Source organism: Cyprinodon variegatus, unplaced genomic scaffold (assembly GCF_000732505.1).
Source record: "Cyprinodon variegatus isolate N-32 unplaced genomic scaffold, C_variegatus-1.0 Scaffold638, whole genome shotgun sequence".
In the NCBI taxonomy this organism is placed as follows: Eukaryota; Metazoa; Chordata; class Actinopteri; order Cyprinodontiformes; family Cyprinodontidae; genus Cyprinodon; species Cyprinodon variegatus.
The window spans coordinates 483,874-503,503 of NW_015151091.1; the positions used below are offsets into that span (position 1 = coordinate 483,874).

A 19,630-nucleotide genomic window follows, 5' to 3' on the forward strand; every position below is an offset into this window, starting at 1 on the left:
ATTTTATCCATCCTATTGAGGAGAAGCACTGAAATAACACTGTGTAAACCATAAGTGTGAAGAATGTCCTTATCAAAAGGAGCCGGTTTTAAGAAGGAAGACTAACATGCATTGGGAGTTGCTGCAGCTAAAATAATATCTGAATTTCTAATCAACATTTGTTTAGTTTCTGATGGTTAAAATAGGATAATGCAATTAACAGCATATATATTGCAAATGTAACTACCTAAAATATATATGTCAACTTCCTGTATTGTTAAACTATGGACTTTGTTCAAAATATTTAGATAGTTAACTATGAAGAAAAGCACAGCAGTAAGGCTGCAACTAACATGTTTCACCATAAGGATGGTGTTTAAAAGTTGGTATTGACGTATGCAAATGAAACTCAGAACTAGTTTTTGTTAAGAATACCCTTGCATAACACCAAGCATGAACAATAAAACCATGCTCCTGTGGGACATGGTTATACACGTTTGAAGCAGACCTTTGTGAAGAGTCTCCACCACTGCCAGTTCCTGAGTTTAAGGTAAGCAGCACAGTTCCTTTGGATCACTTTCATAGCGGTTAGTTGCTGCTGCCGCTTGGCGAATGCCCTTTGAAAAAACAACAGTTCAAATCCAAAACGTGAAATCAACAGGGGAAAAACAGCAAAATGGAATCGTTCTAGTGGCAAATGAAACCAGCCAGAATTCTGTGTGTGAAAATTTGCTTGTTCCTACTTTCTGGCCAAAAAGCCTCTCGCCTGAGCCTGGAAAGCGATGATGATCACGGTGATCTTTAAATCCCTCTCCTCCTCCAGTTGGGCAAGCACTCCTGTGCGGAAGAAGATCTTACTCTGTCCAATCCTGTACAGGTTGGGGTCCAAGTCAAGATGCTTGATCTGTACAAACATAAGATTTTTAATATGGCCATCTAAAGTAACAGGGTGGATCTGGGCATGAAGAGGAGAGATGAATAATTTAAATGTTCCCACCATGATGCAGCAGGCTTGTTTGCCATCCATGAAGCCTTTAGGAATAGCACTTGCTGCCAAAATCTCATATCTGTGCAGAAATGGAGAGAAGGTCACCATCACCCTCGAGTTATTCAAAAATTGATTTGAAGATTAATTAATCGCTTTAACCACCTTTGCCGGAACTCCTGGAAAACGATTCGATTGGGAAAACCTTGTCGACAGATTCGGATGCCCTCCAATACACCGTTACACCTGAGCTGCTCAAGGACCAGGTGTGCATCCAGCTTGCCTGCCTAAAAATGTTTCAATTCTAATAGTTAATTAGAATATGTATGTTATAGTTATGATTTAATACATATACCAACAGAGATATCAGCTTCACCCTTTTCTCGTGGTTTGGGATGATGCATCTGACAAAGTTGGGCTGAGTATTGTGCAGTGTGGTCATGAGTTTTGTCAGAGACTCCTTGTAGAGCTGTCCCACAGTGCGAAACATGCCCTTCTTGGTTTTTGATCCACTTGGCATGGAGCTGTCTGTCATCTTGGCTAATGTGTCCAGACCCACCACCCTGTCCGCTGACAAACACAAAAAAATACAAGGTTTTACATTTATAAAAGAATATGGGTATATCTATGGGATTTTAAAGTAGAAGAAAATGTTGGTGCATTGTCATCTTACAATCTTTCCAGAGGTCCTGCACAAACTGGCTGGAGGAGTTGTTGAGCAGTGCTGTTACGTTGTCATTTAGAGGGTCCATGTTCTTTGTAAGCCAAGATGTGGCATTATAATCCACCTAAAAAACAGAAATGAGTGTGTTACTTTAGAGAATGTTTGTGAGCAATCAGGCATCACCATGAATGATAAAACTGATGGTTTAAATCAGGGGTGTCAAACTGGTTCCAGAAAGGGCCGTATGGCTGCAGGTTTTCTTTCCAACCAAGCAGTAGCACACCAGACTCCAGTCACCTCATCAAGTGAGTCCAGTCTTAACATGATGACTTGAGGAGATGAATGGATTCTGGTGTGCTACTGCTTGGTTGGAAAGAAAACCTGCAGCCTCACGGCCCTTTCTGGAACCAGTTTGACACCCCTGGTTTAAATGTTAAATTCTAGCTGCAATGTAGCAATTCAAATATCAAATTTTCATTCACATATAAATCGATGTTAACATTCCACTATATTTGGAGAATTCAGATTTGTTTCTTCCTTTAAGAAAACTGGGTTAAAGAATCAAGAGGCGGTGCATCTGTGGGGTTTTTGGGGTCCTAATAACCACACATTTAATTCTAAATTGGTTGAAGCAACACTTCTCCTGAAGACTTTCTTTCCTCTGGGTTGTGCTCTCTTTATTTACCCCCTCTGTCCTGTTTCTAACCCCATCCGTTTCCTGTTTCTTTCCGTTTATTGGCTGCAATGCCTTAAGTCCCTCCTCCTGTCTTGTGCTTGTTCAGTTCGTGCTGAGGAAACGCTGGTATGTACAGTATGGACAGATATTGATGCTACCATCTTGTTTCTCTGGATGTGCTAGCATATATTTTCCAGGAAAACAGTCTCTCTCAGTCATGTCAGATTCATGACCCTTTTAAGATTTTAATTGTCTTATTGTTACTTTGTATAATCAAAATAGAGGAAGGAAAAAGACCAAATAAGAAAACTTTTTCATGAGAAATCCAGTAAGAGATATTGCTGTAAAATTAACCACTGTTTTGGATTAAACTTTTTAGCGTAATATGAGCCCTAAAGTATACTGGTATGTATAAATTTGAGCTCAGTCTCCGTCAATGCTCCCTTTTATGTTATAAGAGCTGAGTGAAATACACAACAGTTGTACTCAAGTTAGAGCACAATAATTTAAACAAAGCTTTACTCAAGTAAAAGAAAAAAGTAGTAATCTAGGAAATTACCCAGAAGTAAAAACCTATTTGTTTAAAAGTAGCCAAATGATCATAAAACCTGATTTGCAAACTTGTATTCAAATTGTGGCATTTTAAAGAGATGTAGAAAAGATAAAAGTTATAGAACTATTTCAGTTGAAATAGTATCAGAATAAGTTTGTCTAATTAGAGTATAAACCGTATAAAACTGATGCTTATAGTATAGTATGTAATGTATTGTACATAGATAGTAATAGGGCTAGTTACTTCCAGTACACTGTTTGCTGAACATGCACTAAGCCTTCAAGTGACTCAGCAGTACAGGCACACACAAAAAAAATAACATTAGAACAGAAAAGTTTGAGTAATAAAAATAAGTCTGATTAAAACATGAACTGTAGGTGTGTCTCTCTGGTGCATTTTTTTTGTTCTTCACTGAATAAAGGGTTACCCAAGAATAATGATATTTCATCATATTTTTACTCAAGTAAAAGTATAAATCACAATACAGCAAAACTATACTTGTTTTTAATAAAAAGTTAATCAACTTAATGTTACTACTACCAAGCTCTGCTGGTTATAGGCTGATGGAGAAGGCATCAGTTTATAAAAGCACATTTGGGTATTTTAGAGGATTTAAGGTAGAGACTTAGGTCTATTGGTTGCTTTTTATTGTTTATTATGTCCTAAGCATAAAAAAAAAACAGTTTGGAAAGCCTGATGAGATTATGTTAAAATAAATGATAAAAACAAAACTCACAGCCAATTAGAATCTCAATTCAAATGTGATGCCACCCATGGATGAACAACAACACCCCCAAACTTTAAAAAAAAAGCTTGCTTCACCACTAACCATCTGGAACCTTAAACATTTATGAAAACTTTATTTAACTAAATCATGATCTGGAAAATAATAAAAGCAAATAAACCTTTACAGACCTTTAACAAATGTGAATCCTTTTAGATAACAATCTCACTGTTATCTAAAAGGATTATTATCTACAAGTAGTATTCAAAGTAGGTGAAAAGGTAAACAAATTAAAAATAAACCTTTTAACCACCTTCAGAGATCTGAACCATTTAAATGGTATTTCAGAATAAAATAAAGTATGTCTTATGAAATAAAAGTATATCAGAAAATTAACAGGATCAATGCATTGTTCCTTCATGTTCACCTTTCCAGCGTAGTGAAGAACGGAGAACTCTGTTTTGCCTTTAATCTGCTTAGATTTGGCAAACTTCACATGGTTTCCTTGAGTGTTTATGAGTTTCTCCACAAAGGAGACATCTGTGGCTTTTGGAAACCAGCACTCTTCATCCAGCAGGGCCAAGATGCCGGGGGGATTGTTCTGTAGAGGAAACACCACTAGGTTGAAGAATAGGAAACACCCAAATATGTGGATATTCTAAACTTCAGACTTCTTCTTTGTAAGTCAGTGGGGATTTTTAGCAAGTCGGTACTCATTACCGGCCTTTCGATGAGCTCGATGCAGGGCTGCAGGTCAAGCCCGAAGTCGATGAAGTTCCACTCGATGCCCTCCCTCTGGTACTCCTCCTGCTCCAGGATAAACATGGTGTGGTTGAAGAGCTGCTGCAGCCTCTCGTTGGTGTAGTTGATGCACAGCTGCTCAAATGAGTTGTCCTAAAAACAACCAGATCACACAGCACAAGGTAAACATCACTTGCCTTCTACCATGCAAGAAATATTACCTTGAGGCATTTGGGTCTGCAAAAGTAAGTATGTGACAGGTAAATATATCCATACTTCAAAAATCTCAAAGCCAGCAATGTCTAGAATTCCAAGGAAAGAGGCTCCTTGACGTTTGGTCTTGTCCAAAGCTTTGTTGACACGACCCAGGATCCAGCGGAAAAGTCGCTCAAAAATGGCCTTAGCCAAAGCTTCAATAGCAAAGTCAGCCTAATATGGAACAACAAAAAGCAAGAGTGCTGATTATTATATAGCGACTACTTATGAGTCTATAGTAAACGGTTTAATCAGTTAACATCATTGGCACCTGCTCTTTGGTTTGGGCCTTCTGCACGACCTCTCTGCCAACTTTGATACGAGGGGTGAGGATTGCTTTGGTAAAGTCTATCACGTTGATGCCCTGTAGGTGGCAAACCTTCTGCGCCGCTGTGGAGTCGTGAAGAGTGGTTAACTCATAAAACCGATAAATAAAGTACATTATTCAATAATCAAATTGGTAAAGGGGGGTTAGACAAAAAAAATTGATTTGTAGGACGTAAATCTGTCTAACCCGTGTTGTCCGGCATGGTTGCCTGCTCTTGATTCCTTTCTTTCTTAAACTCGATGTTTCCCAGCTGCATTACCGTGGAGCAAACCTTCAGTATATCTGCATAAAAAGAGCAAACACATGAAGTAACTGGAAAGGTACAGTCACTGTATGGAACTAGAGCTGGACAATAAATCTGTATCAATATATAAACACCAGATTAATAGAAATAGAAAATACACCTGATTTAGTTCAATAATTCCACTGAACCTCTGATCCAAAACTACAAGGCATTCTGGGAGGCCCCCTTAAACTCTCACAGCCAAACAAAGCAATTTGGTGGTTGGGCTGACCTCTTTTTAAAATGATAAGGGGTAGGTTTCAATTGTGCTAGGCTTACAATCTAAATTCTTTTTTCACCTGACCCTAAATTCAAATAGGTTAACAAAACACTAATCAATAGTTATCTGTATAAATTGATCTATAGGACATTTATTGAGATACATTTTCAGCTATATCACCCAGCCCTATATGTAACAGATAAAGATTGCAGGATTTTGCAATCAAACTAACAGAAATGCGACTCAAAATAAGTGAGTAATTTAGTGATACCAGTTCTTTCCTCCTCAGTGAAACCCATGATGTCCATTGCCTCCATGGTCTCCTCGTATAACTCATCATCTTGCTGCCCAGCAATCTGAACATGGCCCGCACTCAGGAAGCGATAGTTACTGAAGGGTTCCAGCAGAAGGTCCTCTGATGATAGAATAAGAACAGTAGTCAAAAACAAACAACAACAAAAAAACAACTTTGAGGTATTATGGAGTTTACAAATGATATTGCCACCTTTGGCCAAAACACAGAACTGCAGTGGTCTTCTGCTAGTTCTCGTAGCTCGTGCTTATGTTTTTTTTCTTTATTTAACTTTTTTTTCTACTTTACGTAGAGTTGGCATTGTTTTCTGAGTTCTGACGCATGCTGGTTCTTATGAGTATCCATAAAATCCATGACATCAGCGCAAACATTGCAGGAACTTTCGACCTGAAGTAAATGCGGGAAATAAAATACAAACTTATAGATGAATCGGTGCCGAACTACTAAGGTGCCAGTCTGCTCATTAATCAACTTTATAGTTGGAAAGGGTAAAAAAAATAAGGCTATTTTAAAGATATTTTTCAGTTAAAACTTACATAATGTATCTTTAATTGAAAGCTCTTTCAAACCCCTCTTCTTTGCTCTGATGTTTTCAAACTATGCTTGTTTCCCCCCGTACTTGTATGACCATCTGTCCCCTTTTCAGTAATATTATATATATATTATACATGTTCTGACAATCATCTTACCTCTCAGTTTGTCTTTAGCTCCAGCAATCATGTAGTAGAAGATGTGAAAAGCTCTCTCCGTCTTTGCTTGTCGGATGCATCGGGACTTCTCCAGCAGATCTGAGAGCAGCCGCCAGTTAAGGAACACTCTGCAGCCAGCAAAAACTTTAGATCATTTTTTTTATGGTCAACATTATGCTTTTTATTTCAAAAAAACCTTTAGAGGCCTTTACAGAACAGCTTAATTTTCAAAAAGGTGGAGATTTTTTTACACATAAATTTTAGACAGTGAACAAAATATCATAAAATATAAAGTTTGTGGTTATAACAAACAAAAGAAGAAATATATATTTAAGGGATATGAATACATCTGTTAGACTCCGTCTCCCAGCTATCGTTGGGACAGTATTATGATGACACTGCAGGTGGACTTACTACCAGAATAGCCTGAACTGTAGGATTTACCATTTCAGAAACAATAAGGATACAAGTCTCAATGTTAGCTCCAACGATGTAGCCCGTCACATCAAAGTTTATGCGGATGAATTTTCCCTGAGAAGGAGAGCAGGTTGGTAAAAAAAAAAAAAAAAAGCAGGAATTTTTTTTAAAGAGAGAAAAAAAAACAGTAAATGAAACAGATTCTTGCACTTTAAACCTCAAACTCACAAATCGAGAGGAGTTGTCATTTTTGATGGTCTTGGCATTTCCAAAGGCCTCCAGGATCGGATTAGCCTGAAGGAGCTGCTTTTCCAGCTCGCCCTAATGAACAAAGTAATATACAAAAGAAATATTGCTTTTAAGCTGTAAAAGGTGGTGTTAAAAGGTATAAAGGTATTTTTTTTTTTTTACCACAATGATGTGGGTTAAAAGAAAGAAGAATGAATAAAATAAGCCCTAATAGATTTACAACAAATTATGCATTTTATAGTCAGAGTTAGATGGTGGCATAACTCCACAGAACCAAAATTATTCTAATGAGGTTTGGTAAAACCTAAATTCTTTCCAAAATATCTATTCTCGATATGTAATTTTCTTCCTGCAGACTGCAGAGAGGCTGAATGACCGTCCGTCTAACCGAGGACGACAGCTCATCACTTCGAATCGAGCTAATCCTCCTGATCAAAGAGGCTGTTTTTGTCTGCATCAAGGTTTGAGGTAGTAGATTTCTACATAAACTTTCTCACTTAAAAACACCCACAGTGTAAATGATCTAAAGTCTGGAGGAGAACAGGAGGAAAACAAAAGAACAGCAAAAAGAGCAGCTCTGAACCTTGTCAAATAGATGATTACTTGGTTAGTAATCAAAACATATTGTAAAAGAATAATGTGATTAAAACATCTACTTATATTTTAGAAGAGATTACATCGTCACATTATCCTTCTAAACATGGACTTATCATATTTCAAATACATTTCAGATTTACTTTTTTGCTTTTTGAGTAAAAAAAAAAATTGTTTCTACCAAATGAGGCAAAACAAAATACAGACCCACTGATGAGGGGCAGTTCAGAGTTCAGGATAACTGGAAAACAAAGGAAAGAAGACAGAGCACAGCAAGGTGGAAACATAAGGAAAATGATCTCATAAAAAGAAAATACAAACTTTTGAGAAGATAGATAAGCAGCAGACATGGAGGAAAAAGGCCTGAAACTGGCAGATTGGAAAGAAACAAAAAAAGAGAAGGAAGAATACCCAGAAAATATTTATTCTAAACAACCAAGAGGGTGTTTCAGATCAGTAGTAAATAAATAAATAACCTTACCTTGAAAATGTCAAATAACCAAAAAAAAAATATATATAAATTGGGTTGGGAAATAAGTATAAAGAAATGATATTTTCTCCACAGTTAAACATCTAATTGGAATGTTATGGAAATGAAATGCAAGCCAGATATCAGTAAAAACCAAGAGACCCACACACAAATTATAAAAACCACTCCAGCTCATCAATTAAGCAATGTGTAATAAAACAAATGACTGAGAAATGGACACATAAAGAAAGTCTCAAAACATTACTTCTACCTACTAATACAATTTAACATATCTGGTTTAGTCCTAAAACATGAAGAGCCTGTAATGATAGGTACAACCAAGAGCTTCACAACCTAGTTACTGCAAAACCTACTAATAGAATTGCTAAAGCCATATTTCTAAATGTTAAAGTGAGAATTTCACTAGAACGTAGGCTCACACCAGATGGTCTGAGGAGTCAGTCTCAGAAAAGAAAACAGTGTAGGCAGGCACATTTTTTTACTCGTAAAACAACAGTATACTCTAATGTGGTGACAGACCTAGTACTGAAGAAAAACAATTCAGCACAATATTTTGACACAAAGGTGAAGCAGCAATCAGGTTAGGAGAGGGGAACATCATGGTTTGGGGCCATATTTTACTGTCAAAGGGAGGATAAATGGAAAAATCTGTCTCAGGAAATTCTTGATAAGAATCTCAAGATAATTGTTGATCCAGTTGGACAGAAATAACAAGAGAGAGGGCACAGATCCGTTCATGGAGGAAAACTACTTAGGAAGTCTTTCTTGAAGCACCCCTGTTCTGCATATTTTTCCGCATTATTAGAGCTGCAAAAATTATTATAGGCAGCTCATTTAAAGCAGATTGTAAGATGTTTTAGTTCCTATTTTGGAATTTGTCTTCCAAGCCTCAAAACAGCATGCTTACAGCTCTGTTGCCAAGAAACAGACAGTATCACATTAATTGATATGGAGGCTTGTGAGGTTGGGTCAGATCAAACCAGTTCAAATTCAGAGCAGAAACTAACCACACCAGAATCCATTTGGAATCGAGACAACTTGACAAAGTAGATCTCTGGTTGTTTGCTCTGGACCAGGGTTAGCTTGTGTGAATTTCCAAAGATACAAAAAGGTCCAGACCGAGAGTGATAAAGAACTCTGACAGGTTTAAAGCAGACCAAACATGGCAGGTGTGACTGTGACCATAGAAAAGATCTGAAGATCTGATTCAAAAGAAGAGGCTCCAAGGTCCTTCAAGTACTGAAGACATTTTTGAGTAAAAAACTGGTTAAAAATCGGACCTGAAAAACAAATGCACCTATCATCTTGATACCTGTATCAAGATGATGCGTTTAACCCATCAGTACCTTTGAGCAAAGGTGTCCATATTTCTACCCTTTATCACTAAAAGTCAAAACGAATCGGTCCAGAATCTGATTATTCATAGCATATGTGGATTACTTTATCTGTTAGAGAATTCTTGAGAAACTGTGACATAAACAGCCACGTGTAAAAGGTCTCTACTTTTTCTGCTTAAATAACTTAAATTTACTATTTGTTTCCACATGTTTGTTGTCTTTTTTGACTACATGTTATACATAAGCACTGTAAGGAAGCAGCAAATCTAAAAAGAGATAAAAAAAACAACAACCCTGCAACAGAAGAGGAATCTGTGCACCCCTCCTGTGCACCTGACAGGTAAGGTTATGAATGTATGAGTCAAAGGAAGGTCAGCTTTGGACAGACAAACAACAGGAGATGGGCATGCTCACACTGTGCTCGATGATCTGTGAGAGAACCTTTCCCTGCCACAGAGAGCTTGGTTTTATCTCCAGTGGCAGTGAAAGGATGTACGAAGCTGCCAGTCTGGTCACAAGGTAGAAAAAGGGGCACGTCCATCACTGTGTATCATACCTCTACTGATCATTATGCTTTCTGAACAAGCTAGTCGCCAGAGTAAAAAGGTGCAGTTGGACTTAAAATGCAAGGACTAATTTGTCCATGATTTTCAGGAAGCTGTGCCAACATTTCATTCCAGCGAGGAGCCTGTTCAGAGAAATCAGCTTTAACTAGTGATGAATGCTGAGAGAAACACAGTCTAACTTAAGACAATTGGACACCCTGGATGTAGATGAAGTCCTTCTTGGGCAACTTGGTGACACTAACTCCATGCACTTTTAACTAAACACACAAATGGCACACGAAAAAAAATAAACACACACTCCAGGCATTCCCCTTTTACTCACGTAGGCAAACTGTGATCCTGATTGCTGCTATTTAAAGGAAATATACAGAATTAAACGGGGCAGATTTTTGCTTAAGAGCAAGGGAACTGGCTGACAGATCCTAACATGAGGTTTTCACACAGATACCTACAGCACTGCTGTCCTTCTTGCCCTTGTGAGACGAGGCCACAACAGCCAGATACTGGATGACCTTCTTTGTGTTCTCCGTTTTCCCAGCGCCAGATTCTCCACTGAGGAGAAGGAGAAAGAAGGAAAGGTTGAAGTGATTCAGAGAGGAAGAGAGAGAGAAAGAGAGCAACATGAAGCTAAACAGCACTGACAGGACTTCTGTTCACAGTTCAACAGCGCAGTTTAATTGATGAAATCATGTGCTGTAGAGATAACTTCAACACCTGACCTAAAGTAAAATCACACTTGCTGTTATGTAATATCATCCTTTTAATAATGCTGAATTTTTTTAAATCTGAAAACTCCACTGGCCTTGGACTTCCCCCTCCCAGTTATTTCAGTCCCTTGATTTAATGTTAAAACAGAGAGCTGGAGGTAAATGTGCAGACGTTTAGTTTAATTATTATGGGGATTGTGCCTATAAAGTGTAATGCTTTTAATCATCACATAGATTTAATGATTTTTAAGACAAAATCAGGTGTTTGGATCTTTTCAGGGTTTTCTCTGGTCCATACAGGATCAAATGTTTGCATGCACACCCGCTTACATCTTATTCCAACAGGCTAATTGCAGCCTTATATTTACACTCTTCTGGGTTTCAATTCATCCAGCTGCATGGGAAAGAGTAGGGAGTTTCTATAAGCATGCCAGACTTTGTGAAAAGACAGAAGAATCAGTAACAAAGCTATTAAACCTCTTATGAGTCTATGGGGAGGCTGTCAGATCCCTCAAACCTATGTTTTGGGCCACTGCACCATTTAAAGTAATTCAAATACTTTTACAAAGCAACACAGACAAATTCTTTCCCTCCAGACAACAAACTTGGATATATGACTCAAGCTGATTGATCCCAGAGCCATCGGACAGAGCAGACGTACAAGCTTGGTCAGGTGTCCTTAAAAGGCATGGGAAGCTCTGAGTGTTAGATTCCTCTTTGAGCTGCCAAATCCTAGCGGTGCTGTCATGTTTAGGCTGAGTAAGGACATACAACCTCCAGACTGAGGCTGCAGACGGATGTGAACACAAATTAAAATGCCCCAAAGATTTTCCTCCTGGTCATCAACCGTTCTGCCCATCTAGCTTGATTTCCACTACAACTTTATGATTTTCAATATATTCAAACTCAAAGTCTGCCTGCTTTGATTACTTCATTTCCATCAGGCCTTATGAGCGACAAAAAGAGGCTGACCTGCAGCATCCATAACGGAGGGTGGGATGGAGTCCAAGAGCGGTATAAACAGCTAATTAATGCGCAACATGATTAAGAAATCAGGAGCATTTTAGTAAATATTTAAAGCAGTTTGATGACAATATCTATGAAGTTTGAGAATGCATATTTTTGTTAAAAATAAAGTTTAGCAGGAATGCAACATCTGAATGAAATAACTCTGGATGTTTGATCCCACTACAAGTTCTGATATCTCCTAACAAATGCTAAAATACAAAACATTTTATAAAAAACAAAAACAAATCCTATGTTATATATTTCTACTTAATATGTCAGAATTCTGACAAGAACTTATTAAATTATCCAGGAGGAGATCTAAAAAAAAAAAGCCAAAAAAACAGTGAAACTCATTCTGGCCTTTATGAGATTTCAGTCAGAGGTCCGATGAGTCTAAGAAACCACAATGATTAAATTAACATAATTTTTTTAGAGAGGGCATGTCTTAACAGCTATATCAGTTTTCTCTATCAATATTTCTTACAAAACCTTTTTAATTCACACTTCATCAAAAATGTCCCTCATTAGCATCAAACAGCTTTGCTCCTCAGCTACTACCGTAGATCTATCCAAACTGTTCTAGCTTCCCTCTGATAAGGAAGCCTAATCGTTGAGGAAATAGTTTGATGGAAACCATTTGCTGCATCCTGGTTGCTGTAAATTAAGAGTTCAAATGGGGAAAGCCTTTTCTCAGCTGATTCAGTTCAACTATTCAGAGACGTTTTTGTCTTGATAAATAAAATGATGCAATCAGATCAGAGGTTAATTTAAAGAGAGAAAAACTAGATGTGCAGAAATACTGAAATAATCTGTTTATTTCATTATTCCAGCTCCTTTTTCTTGTCTTACTTAAATGTAACATACCTGTAATGAAAATGGACAAATATTAGATAGGGCGTTCAGTTTTAATAAGTAATGGAATGATAAACCCTTCTAGTCAACTTCAGTCTAAATTGTATAAACCAAACAAGGTTCAGAAAAATCCAACAATCTAATAAAGCCAATGTGTCAGGCTACCCCTGGATGTCCCAGCATCAAGTCAAAATCCTCAATAATTCTTTCCGCACAAATAAACAAGGCTGAGTCAAAACATTTTGAGAGCTAATCTGGTTCTCCAATCAGAGTTAAGGACACACTTCCTGACTGAATCCCTTTGAGAAGAGCGAGGACACAGCTCTCCCAGAAAGTCTATTAGCTTAAATACTCAGGAAAAGAGGCATGGATTTCTTTCTTGGATAAGCTATAATATATATCAGAATTAGATCTGGCTTAAATCTGCATAACGCAACTATTCTGTGACATATGTCTGAGTAATAAATACAAAGTCACAGATCACACAGACAAGAGCATTAGAGAGAAATTTGGAGAAGGTCGATTCACTTACGTGCAGAGAATGGACTGATCCTCACGATCTGCAGGAAGAAAGAAAATAAACTTATGATGACTTATTCACAATTTTAAAGAATTAAATCCAAAATAATCTGCAAAAGAGCTTAAATCCAAAAAAAAAACCCTAATTGCTATGTGGGGTTTACAGACCAGCGGGGAGGGCAGCTTTTAATTCATTTCAGTTTATTTATATAGTAAATCAACGGAACTTATGATGCTGTGAGAAACTATTTGGGCATTTGTTGTTTTTGCTTTTTGTTCACACTTAATTGTTTCAGTTTTACTCAGTTTATGTACATAGAGCTTACTCACAATAAACATCACAAGGCATGTTACAAAAGTATAATAAGCTCATACAGAGGGACATACGCACCAAGGTAAACTTAGTCAATACAAATATTGTAGAAACAGAAAAACAGCCTATTTAAAATGAATCAATTAAAACATTTCACTCAGATTTAAAATCAAACTTTGACAAAACCCCTAATTTTTCTTTTGTTTGCAAAGAATCTTTTAAAGGGCTTTCAGAATACTAGAATGACTGATAATAAGGTCAGGATCAGAGGATGCGATATTCTTCCTCAGGACCTTCTGGTAGAGAGCAGAATGGATCAGCTTCAAGTCATTAACATCCTAAATCAGTAAAGCGGACCCAGATCATCATGTTACCACCACCGTGTCTATGATGTCTATATATCATGATGTTCCCTTTGTGAAATGTGTTCATTATAAACCAGATATAAAAAGTTCCACCATTGTCTCAGACAGTCAAATAGATATTTTTCTCATTGTTTTTAAGGTCTTTAACATGTTTTATAGGAAATGTAGGATTAGTCTGCATTCTTTTTGGCCAGCAGTGTTATTTCTTTTAATCCTTAAGTTCTTCCACAGAGGCCTGTTTTTGCTACTGTCTGTTTACTTTCAGTGAACGTTAAGCATAAATGAGGCGTGTGTGGCCTCTCGAGCTTCAGCTGACTTTGCGACCTCAGGAATGATTTCTAGATGCACTTTCATGAGTAATTCAATAGAACAGTCACTCCAGGGAACTTTCAGAAATGTTCCCTTTCTTTTACCGTTTTATTGTTTCTATACGTGATATCTGGCCTCGTTGGTGTGCTCGGAGAGAATCCATTTAATGTCATGGGATGTGTTGGTAAACAAACCTCGGCGTGGCTGTGACATCGAACTCAGCCTTCCATGAGCTATGGTAAAACGGTTATTTCCTTGTGTATCAAAATTGTGAATTTTATTTTTAGCTTTATTTGAACCTTTTTTTTTTCTATTATTACAGTATCAAAATATTTACAAACTATAAATTCATTTTAAGCCAAATCAAAAATTTTAAAACTCTGTTGAATCCATTAAAATCCAGTCCCATTTATGACACATTGCGGTTCGATTAGTGCACAGCACCAAATGAGATCAAAAAGAGATTAATGTATTGACCCAAAGATTAAGGAGGAACAGTACAAACCAAATATCTTGATTTTTAACAAACAAAATAACTTAATCTAAAAACAAATAATTGTTACAATCTTTGTAAAAAATGATCTTGTTAACACCTTAAGTCCGAGTAAGATGGAACAGTAACTGCATCCCTATCTTCCTGCCACTGTAGGGGAGGTTAAAGTAACTAGTATGAGTGATAGATATTTTGTTTTATTGTAAAAATTATTGATGTGATTTAGCTCCTTCAAACCCAGTTCTACGTCAAAAACTAAGAGCTTCTTTTCAGATGCGTCCCCAACACGTGATAATCTGCAGCCTTCGCTGAACTGTAAGCAAGAGCAGACATCGTTTCTCAGCGCTGACTCGACTTTGGCCACTTCCCTCCATTCCTCACATGCATTCACAAAACATACAGCTGTTTCCTTCTCTTAACTTCCTAATTAAGGCAGAGGCAGAGAGAACATGAGATGGCAAGATATGTGGGCTTTTGTACATTATCCAAAAACACCGCTCGCTTAGAACAAACCTAAAGGGGGGCAGCGAGGTTGCAGAAAAAGATTCCTACATCTGTAAATATATTGGGATCTCATAATAACATGGTGTTCTGCTGCAGTGGGACCACATTTCCCATGTGAGACTTTCACTTTTGCTGTCTTCAGAACATCAAAGACTTGAGAAAAATTTCAGAGGACTGGGATCTCAGCCAAGTGGGAGACAGACCATTCCAAAGGTTACAAGCGTTATTTGAATTTGCTGCAGTTAAGAATCATTTGGACTCCATCATCAGCAATGTTCCTGCTTAGACCATTCAGTGTGAAACCTCCTGCTCCATTAGTTAGAACTTCATGGGAAATACACCCAACGTGATTACCATATAAACTTGCACCACGCATACGCATTTTATAGGTGGCAAGTCTTGATTTTAACCTTTACAAAATTTTACAAATAAAAAAGGTCAAAGCTTTGTAGCTTTGAGGTTGTTTTCTAATATTTTTAGACACCAAGTCTACACAAATCATGACAAACATTGATGGTTATCAAAAAGGAAAAACTATTTCTCTAAGGATTTTTTTTTAAATGGGAAGAAAAATAGATCCATACAATTAAGTCAGGTGCTTGTTAATATTCTTGAGTCAACATGTTTATTAAATAGGCACTATGGAGTTTTCTAATGATACTGCCTCCTGTGGCCAAAACAAAGAACTGCAGCACTCTTCTCATAGCTCTACCTCGTAATTGACAAGTTTTTTTTTTTTCTCCCCTTTTTTAAATTGGTGTTTAGTTGAGTTGGACGCCCGTCGCTTCTGAGGAGAGCAAACAGCTCTGGGTGGGATTCAGCTGTGAACTTGCACCTCAAAAACAACAACACACTTCTAAAGACGAGACTGTTCAGATTTTGGACAGAGAGGACAGACGGTTTGAAGAAGAGGGGTCAAGGAAGCCATCTTGGTGAAAAGAGAAAAGCCATCACCAAACACAGGGGGAGGATTGTGGTTTCAGCTTCCAAGCATGTACAATTCAGTCATGGAACTGCTTCCAAGAAGTTACATAAGCAATCCCATTATGATTTAAAAGACCAATCAGAGAGCCCGTGCACAACAAAAGCCTCCAACAATCTAGAAGAATATAGGGCGGCCATTTTATTTGCATCTGACTTGGAATGTGTGCAGGAGGATGGACCTCCATGCTGCTTAACTGAGCTTTAACCGAGTTTGCTCTGGTGCTAGCCAACAGAAATAACAATGACTCCTGCAGGTGTCGAAACTTGTGAAAGTCCAGCTACCTTCCAATTTAAGCCTGCTTTCAGTATCCAACTCCAATGTAAATCATCAGCTTAAATATTTTTAATGTCATCCCGTAAAAATTCAAAAAATATCCACTGGACTTGGTTTTCTAAGATTTGCAGTTGCATTTCACCGTGGACTGTTACTCTTAAGAAATGATACAGATTACAATGAAAACATTTTTGGAGCAGCTCTTCTTTAAAATATCCAATCCAAAGAGGCGGTCAAAAAGCCTAATACATGTAAACTTTTTATGCAATATTTTGTAGGCCTGAAAAAAATTTAGTCTGAAGCAAAAGCATTGCGTAAAACACTCCCGCGGCTTTAAGTGTGATTTTGTGTGATCGACTCAAAAACAGCTTTGAGCTGTAATGGTTCTTGTGCACAGGATAAGCTGAAGACATTTAAGCAAAACATCAGCATATATATTAGTCAATCCACCCCTTTTCTTGTTTACTTGAAAGCACATATTTGCAAACTGTAGCTATAGAGGTAAACACTGACATCCTGTGCACTGGTTTGCTTGAGGGAGTTTTGGATAAGCAGATACGGTTTCTCAAATTCCATATTAACAAAAAGAATCCCAATCTTTTACAATTCTTGCCCGGAACCATGATAATATTGGCAAACATTTGTACTTGTTCCACATGTCTAATCAAATTATGTATTCCAATACATAATTACATGATGGACATGTGGAGAAACTATATAAATCCAGACATTCTGTTCCTTAGAATAAAAATTTAGGCTGACCCACATTTCTGGCAGATATTGGCGTATATATTTTTTTCTTTTATCAATTAATGTATGCTTGTGTTGGCCAAATCATTAATGCATTTAGCAGCCATACATTGAGATCACATAAGGGGCATACACATTGATTAATAAGTAAATGTTTCTTTTTGTTTTGAGACTTGTGTAACATTTCTTATTGTGTCAGAAGAGAAAGCAATATCTGCTTAAGGAATTGGCTTCAGCACTTGTGATGTTCAGTAGATGTAATATTTTGAATATATATTTGTTTTTAATCACTAATTAAAAAAAAGAAAACAAAAAAAGGTTTTAGCTATAAATTCTAAAATGTGACAGCAGAAACCCCACCCAAAAAACATATGTACGGTATGATCTTAGGTGCATACATTTTGCACGTTCCATTAATACAGAATATTAGCTTTTGGCCTTTGTTTGCTAAAGGTAATTTACCCCATGGCTTATATAGTCAATTGCTCTGCTGAATAATCATTCAACTCATACACTTTAATATTAATTGGCTCTGAATTTACACAGAACATAACTTTGGACACTTCAAAAAAAGCAGGTAAAATTAAGGAAATTTTCCCAAATACTCATGTCTTGAAGATTCTCACTTCCATTTTGGAGGACATTTCCTGCAGTAGAAATAAAAATAAAACCTCCGGGATTAACATGGAACAAAAGAGGGGGGAACAAAAAAAAAGTCAAGCTGAACAAGGAAGAGAGGTATCTCAAAAAGGAAATGCTTAATGCCCCCCACCCATCTTTTGATCCAGATGTCAACTCCTTTGAGAAAATGTCCTCATGTCAACATCAAATCAAGTAGCATAAACCCCACTGGAAACAGATTCTCTGGGAAATGAGCTGTCGTGAAGCTAAGAGCCATTTACTGTAAGCACGATTCTGCCAAGGCCACAGTCATCACCTCTTTGACAGCAGCTGAAAAAGGCAATCATATTACTATTCTAGAGAAAGTCAGATCCCTCTGACAAGTCCATGGTGATTTTGAACATCAGCAGGCAAAACTAAAGCTAAATTCTAATCCCAAACAGGAGGTCAAAAACCCCAGCTTATTTGTACTGAAACTACAAAACTAGCAGCAAATTCTTTAAGTTTGAATAGTTAATAGTTTTACCTACATTATTATCCACTGACCGCATCAAGCAACTACAGAGGAAAATCAAAAGAGCGAATCAAAAGCAAAACAGCCAATCAGATCCTCAACTCACTGAAGTAGTTTAAAAGTAGAGACAGAAGGTGAACCAACCGGAGGAGAAATCCTACCTTGCATCATGTTTCTGTAGGCATTATCAGCTATAGCATAGATATGAGGGGGGACTTCATGTCGTTTCTTCCCTTTGTACATGTCAATGATCTTCTCAGAGTAAATGGGCAGCATTTTATAGGGGTTCACCACCACACAGAACAGGCCAGAGTATGTCTGTCAGGAGAAAGAAACATTTTGAAAACATGTCTATGTTTTGACTTTTAGCTGCCAGGGTAATGATTAGTGAGAAAATACATTTAGTGAAAAAATATAGTTATGTGAGATTTTAGAATCTACTTAATTCAGGGCAAGGTTTGGATATGTATGATCAATAATATTTCTGCATGCTTTGCAGAAGCATACTTACATAAATGAGCCCAGAGAAGTACCTCTCACGTAGATTGTGCAACACAGAGGCTTCGTTAAGGCAAGTAAGCTCTGCCATGTCCTCCACCTTGCTGAACTTGGGAGGGTTCATCTTCTGGATGTCGTCCTTGTTAACAGTTATTTTCTTGCCGTTATCAGCCAGCTCCACCAGCACCTCGTCCCCATGCTCCTCCTTGATGCTCGCTGCCTCAAAGCCATGCTTCTCTGAGGGGATCCACACCAACTTCTTGGCTGACCAGTCGGCCTGAGCCATAGGGCTGTTGAAGAGGTCCTTATCGACAAAGAGGAACTTTTCGTCCTCTGACGGGGCCGTCTTGGACATCTTGGCTAATGGTGGAGGGCCAGCTGGTGAAAAGAATTAGGGAAGGGGATGTTTAGAAAGAGAGATGGCAACAGTCATGCAACAGTTAATGTTAAGGAAAACAAGGGATTGCTATTGAAATTTTGTGTAATAGATCCCTGTGTAATCTGGATTTATATTCAAGGCAAATTAATCTCATACTTCAATATAATCCAGCGCAACGCTTCAATGACAACTGCTGCAACACAACAAAGTCTAAAATCCATTTAAACCGAGCAGAGAATTAATCAGAGAAACTTCTGGAGCAGCAGAGACTCACAGCTAGATTGACAGAGGAACCTCTAGTTGAGTATTTTTCAGGGGTGAAACTCCTGTCCTTGAGGCCAGAGTCCTGCAACTTTTACCTGTGTCTCTGCTTAACAACACCTTGATGATATAATGTGTCAATAATAAGACTTTCCCCCCAATATGGCTCCAAAAGGACAATTCTTCCATTTGGTTCAGGAGTTAAGGCTCAAGTTG

General features: G+C 37.6%; 1 protein-coding gene across 1 annotated transcript in view; it reads right to left on the bottom strand.

Annotated features, from left to right (window-relative positions):
• The window catches only part of myh11 (myosin, heavy chain 11, smooth muscle), a 30,163-nt gene extending 11,034 nt beyond the window's left edge, over positions 1 to 19,129 (bottom strand). Inside the window, exons 1-19 of the mRNA XM_015393354.1 lie at positions 18,788 to 19,129; positions 18,438 to 18,594; positions 13,163 to 13,190; positions 10,516 to 10,615; positions 7,056 to 7,148; positions 6,878 to 6,941; positions 6,411 to 6,509; positions 5,680 to 5,823; positions 5,092 to 5,187; positions 4,849 to 4,967; positions 4,599 to 4,751; positions 4,302 to 4,475; positions 4,009 to 4,182; positions 1,638 to 1,752; positions 1,341 to 1,534; positions 1,130 to 1,251; positions 977 to 1,046; positions 723 to 883; positions 488 to 596 (exon numbers count right to left, since the gene is read on the bottom strand). Of these exons, the coding sequence (XP_015248840.1) occupies positions 488 to 596; positions 723 to 883; positions 977 to 1,046; positions 1,130 to 1,251; positions 1,341 to 1,534; positions 1,638 to 1,752; positions 4,009 to 4,182; positions 4,302 to 4,475; positions 4,599 to 4,751; positions 4,849 to 4,967; positions 5,092 to 5,187; positions 5,680 to 5,823; positions 6,411 to 6,509; positions 6,878 to 6,941; positions 7,056 to 7,148; positions 10,516 to 10,615; positions 13,163 to 13,190; positions 18,438 to 18,594; positions 18,788 to 19,129 (2,514 nt within the window). The remainder of the gene's footprint in view (positions 1 to 487; positions 597 to 722; positions 884 to 976; positions 1,047 to 1,129; positions 1,252 to 1,340; positions 1,535 to 1,637; positions 1,753 to 4,008; positions 4,183 to 4,301; positions 4,476 to 4,598; positions 4,752 to 4,848; positions 4,968 to 5,091; positions 5,188 to 5,679; positions 5,824 to 6,410; positions 6,510 to 6,877; positions 6,942 to 7,055; positions 7,149 to 10,515; positions 10,616 to 13,162; positions 13,191 to 18,437; positions 18,595 to 18,787) is intronic.
• Positions 19,130 to 19,630: the final 501 nt, after the last annotated feature.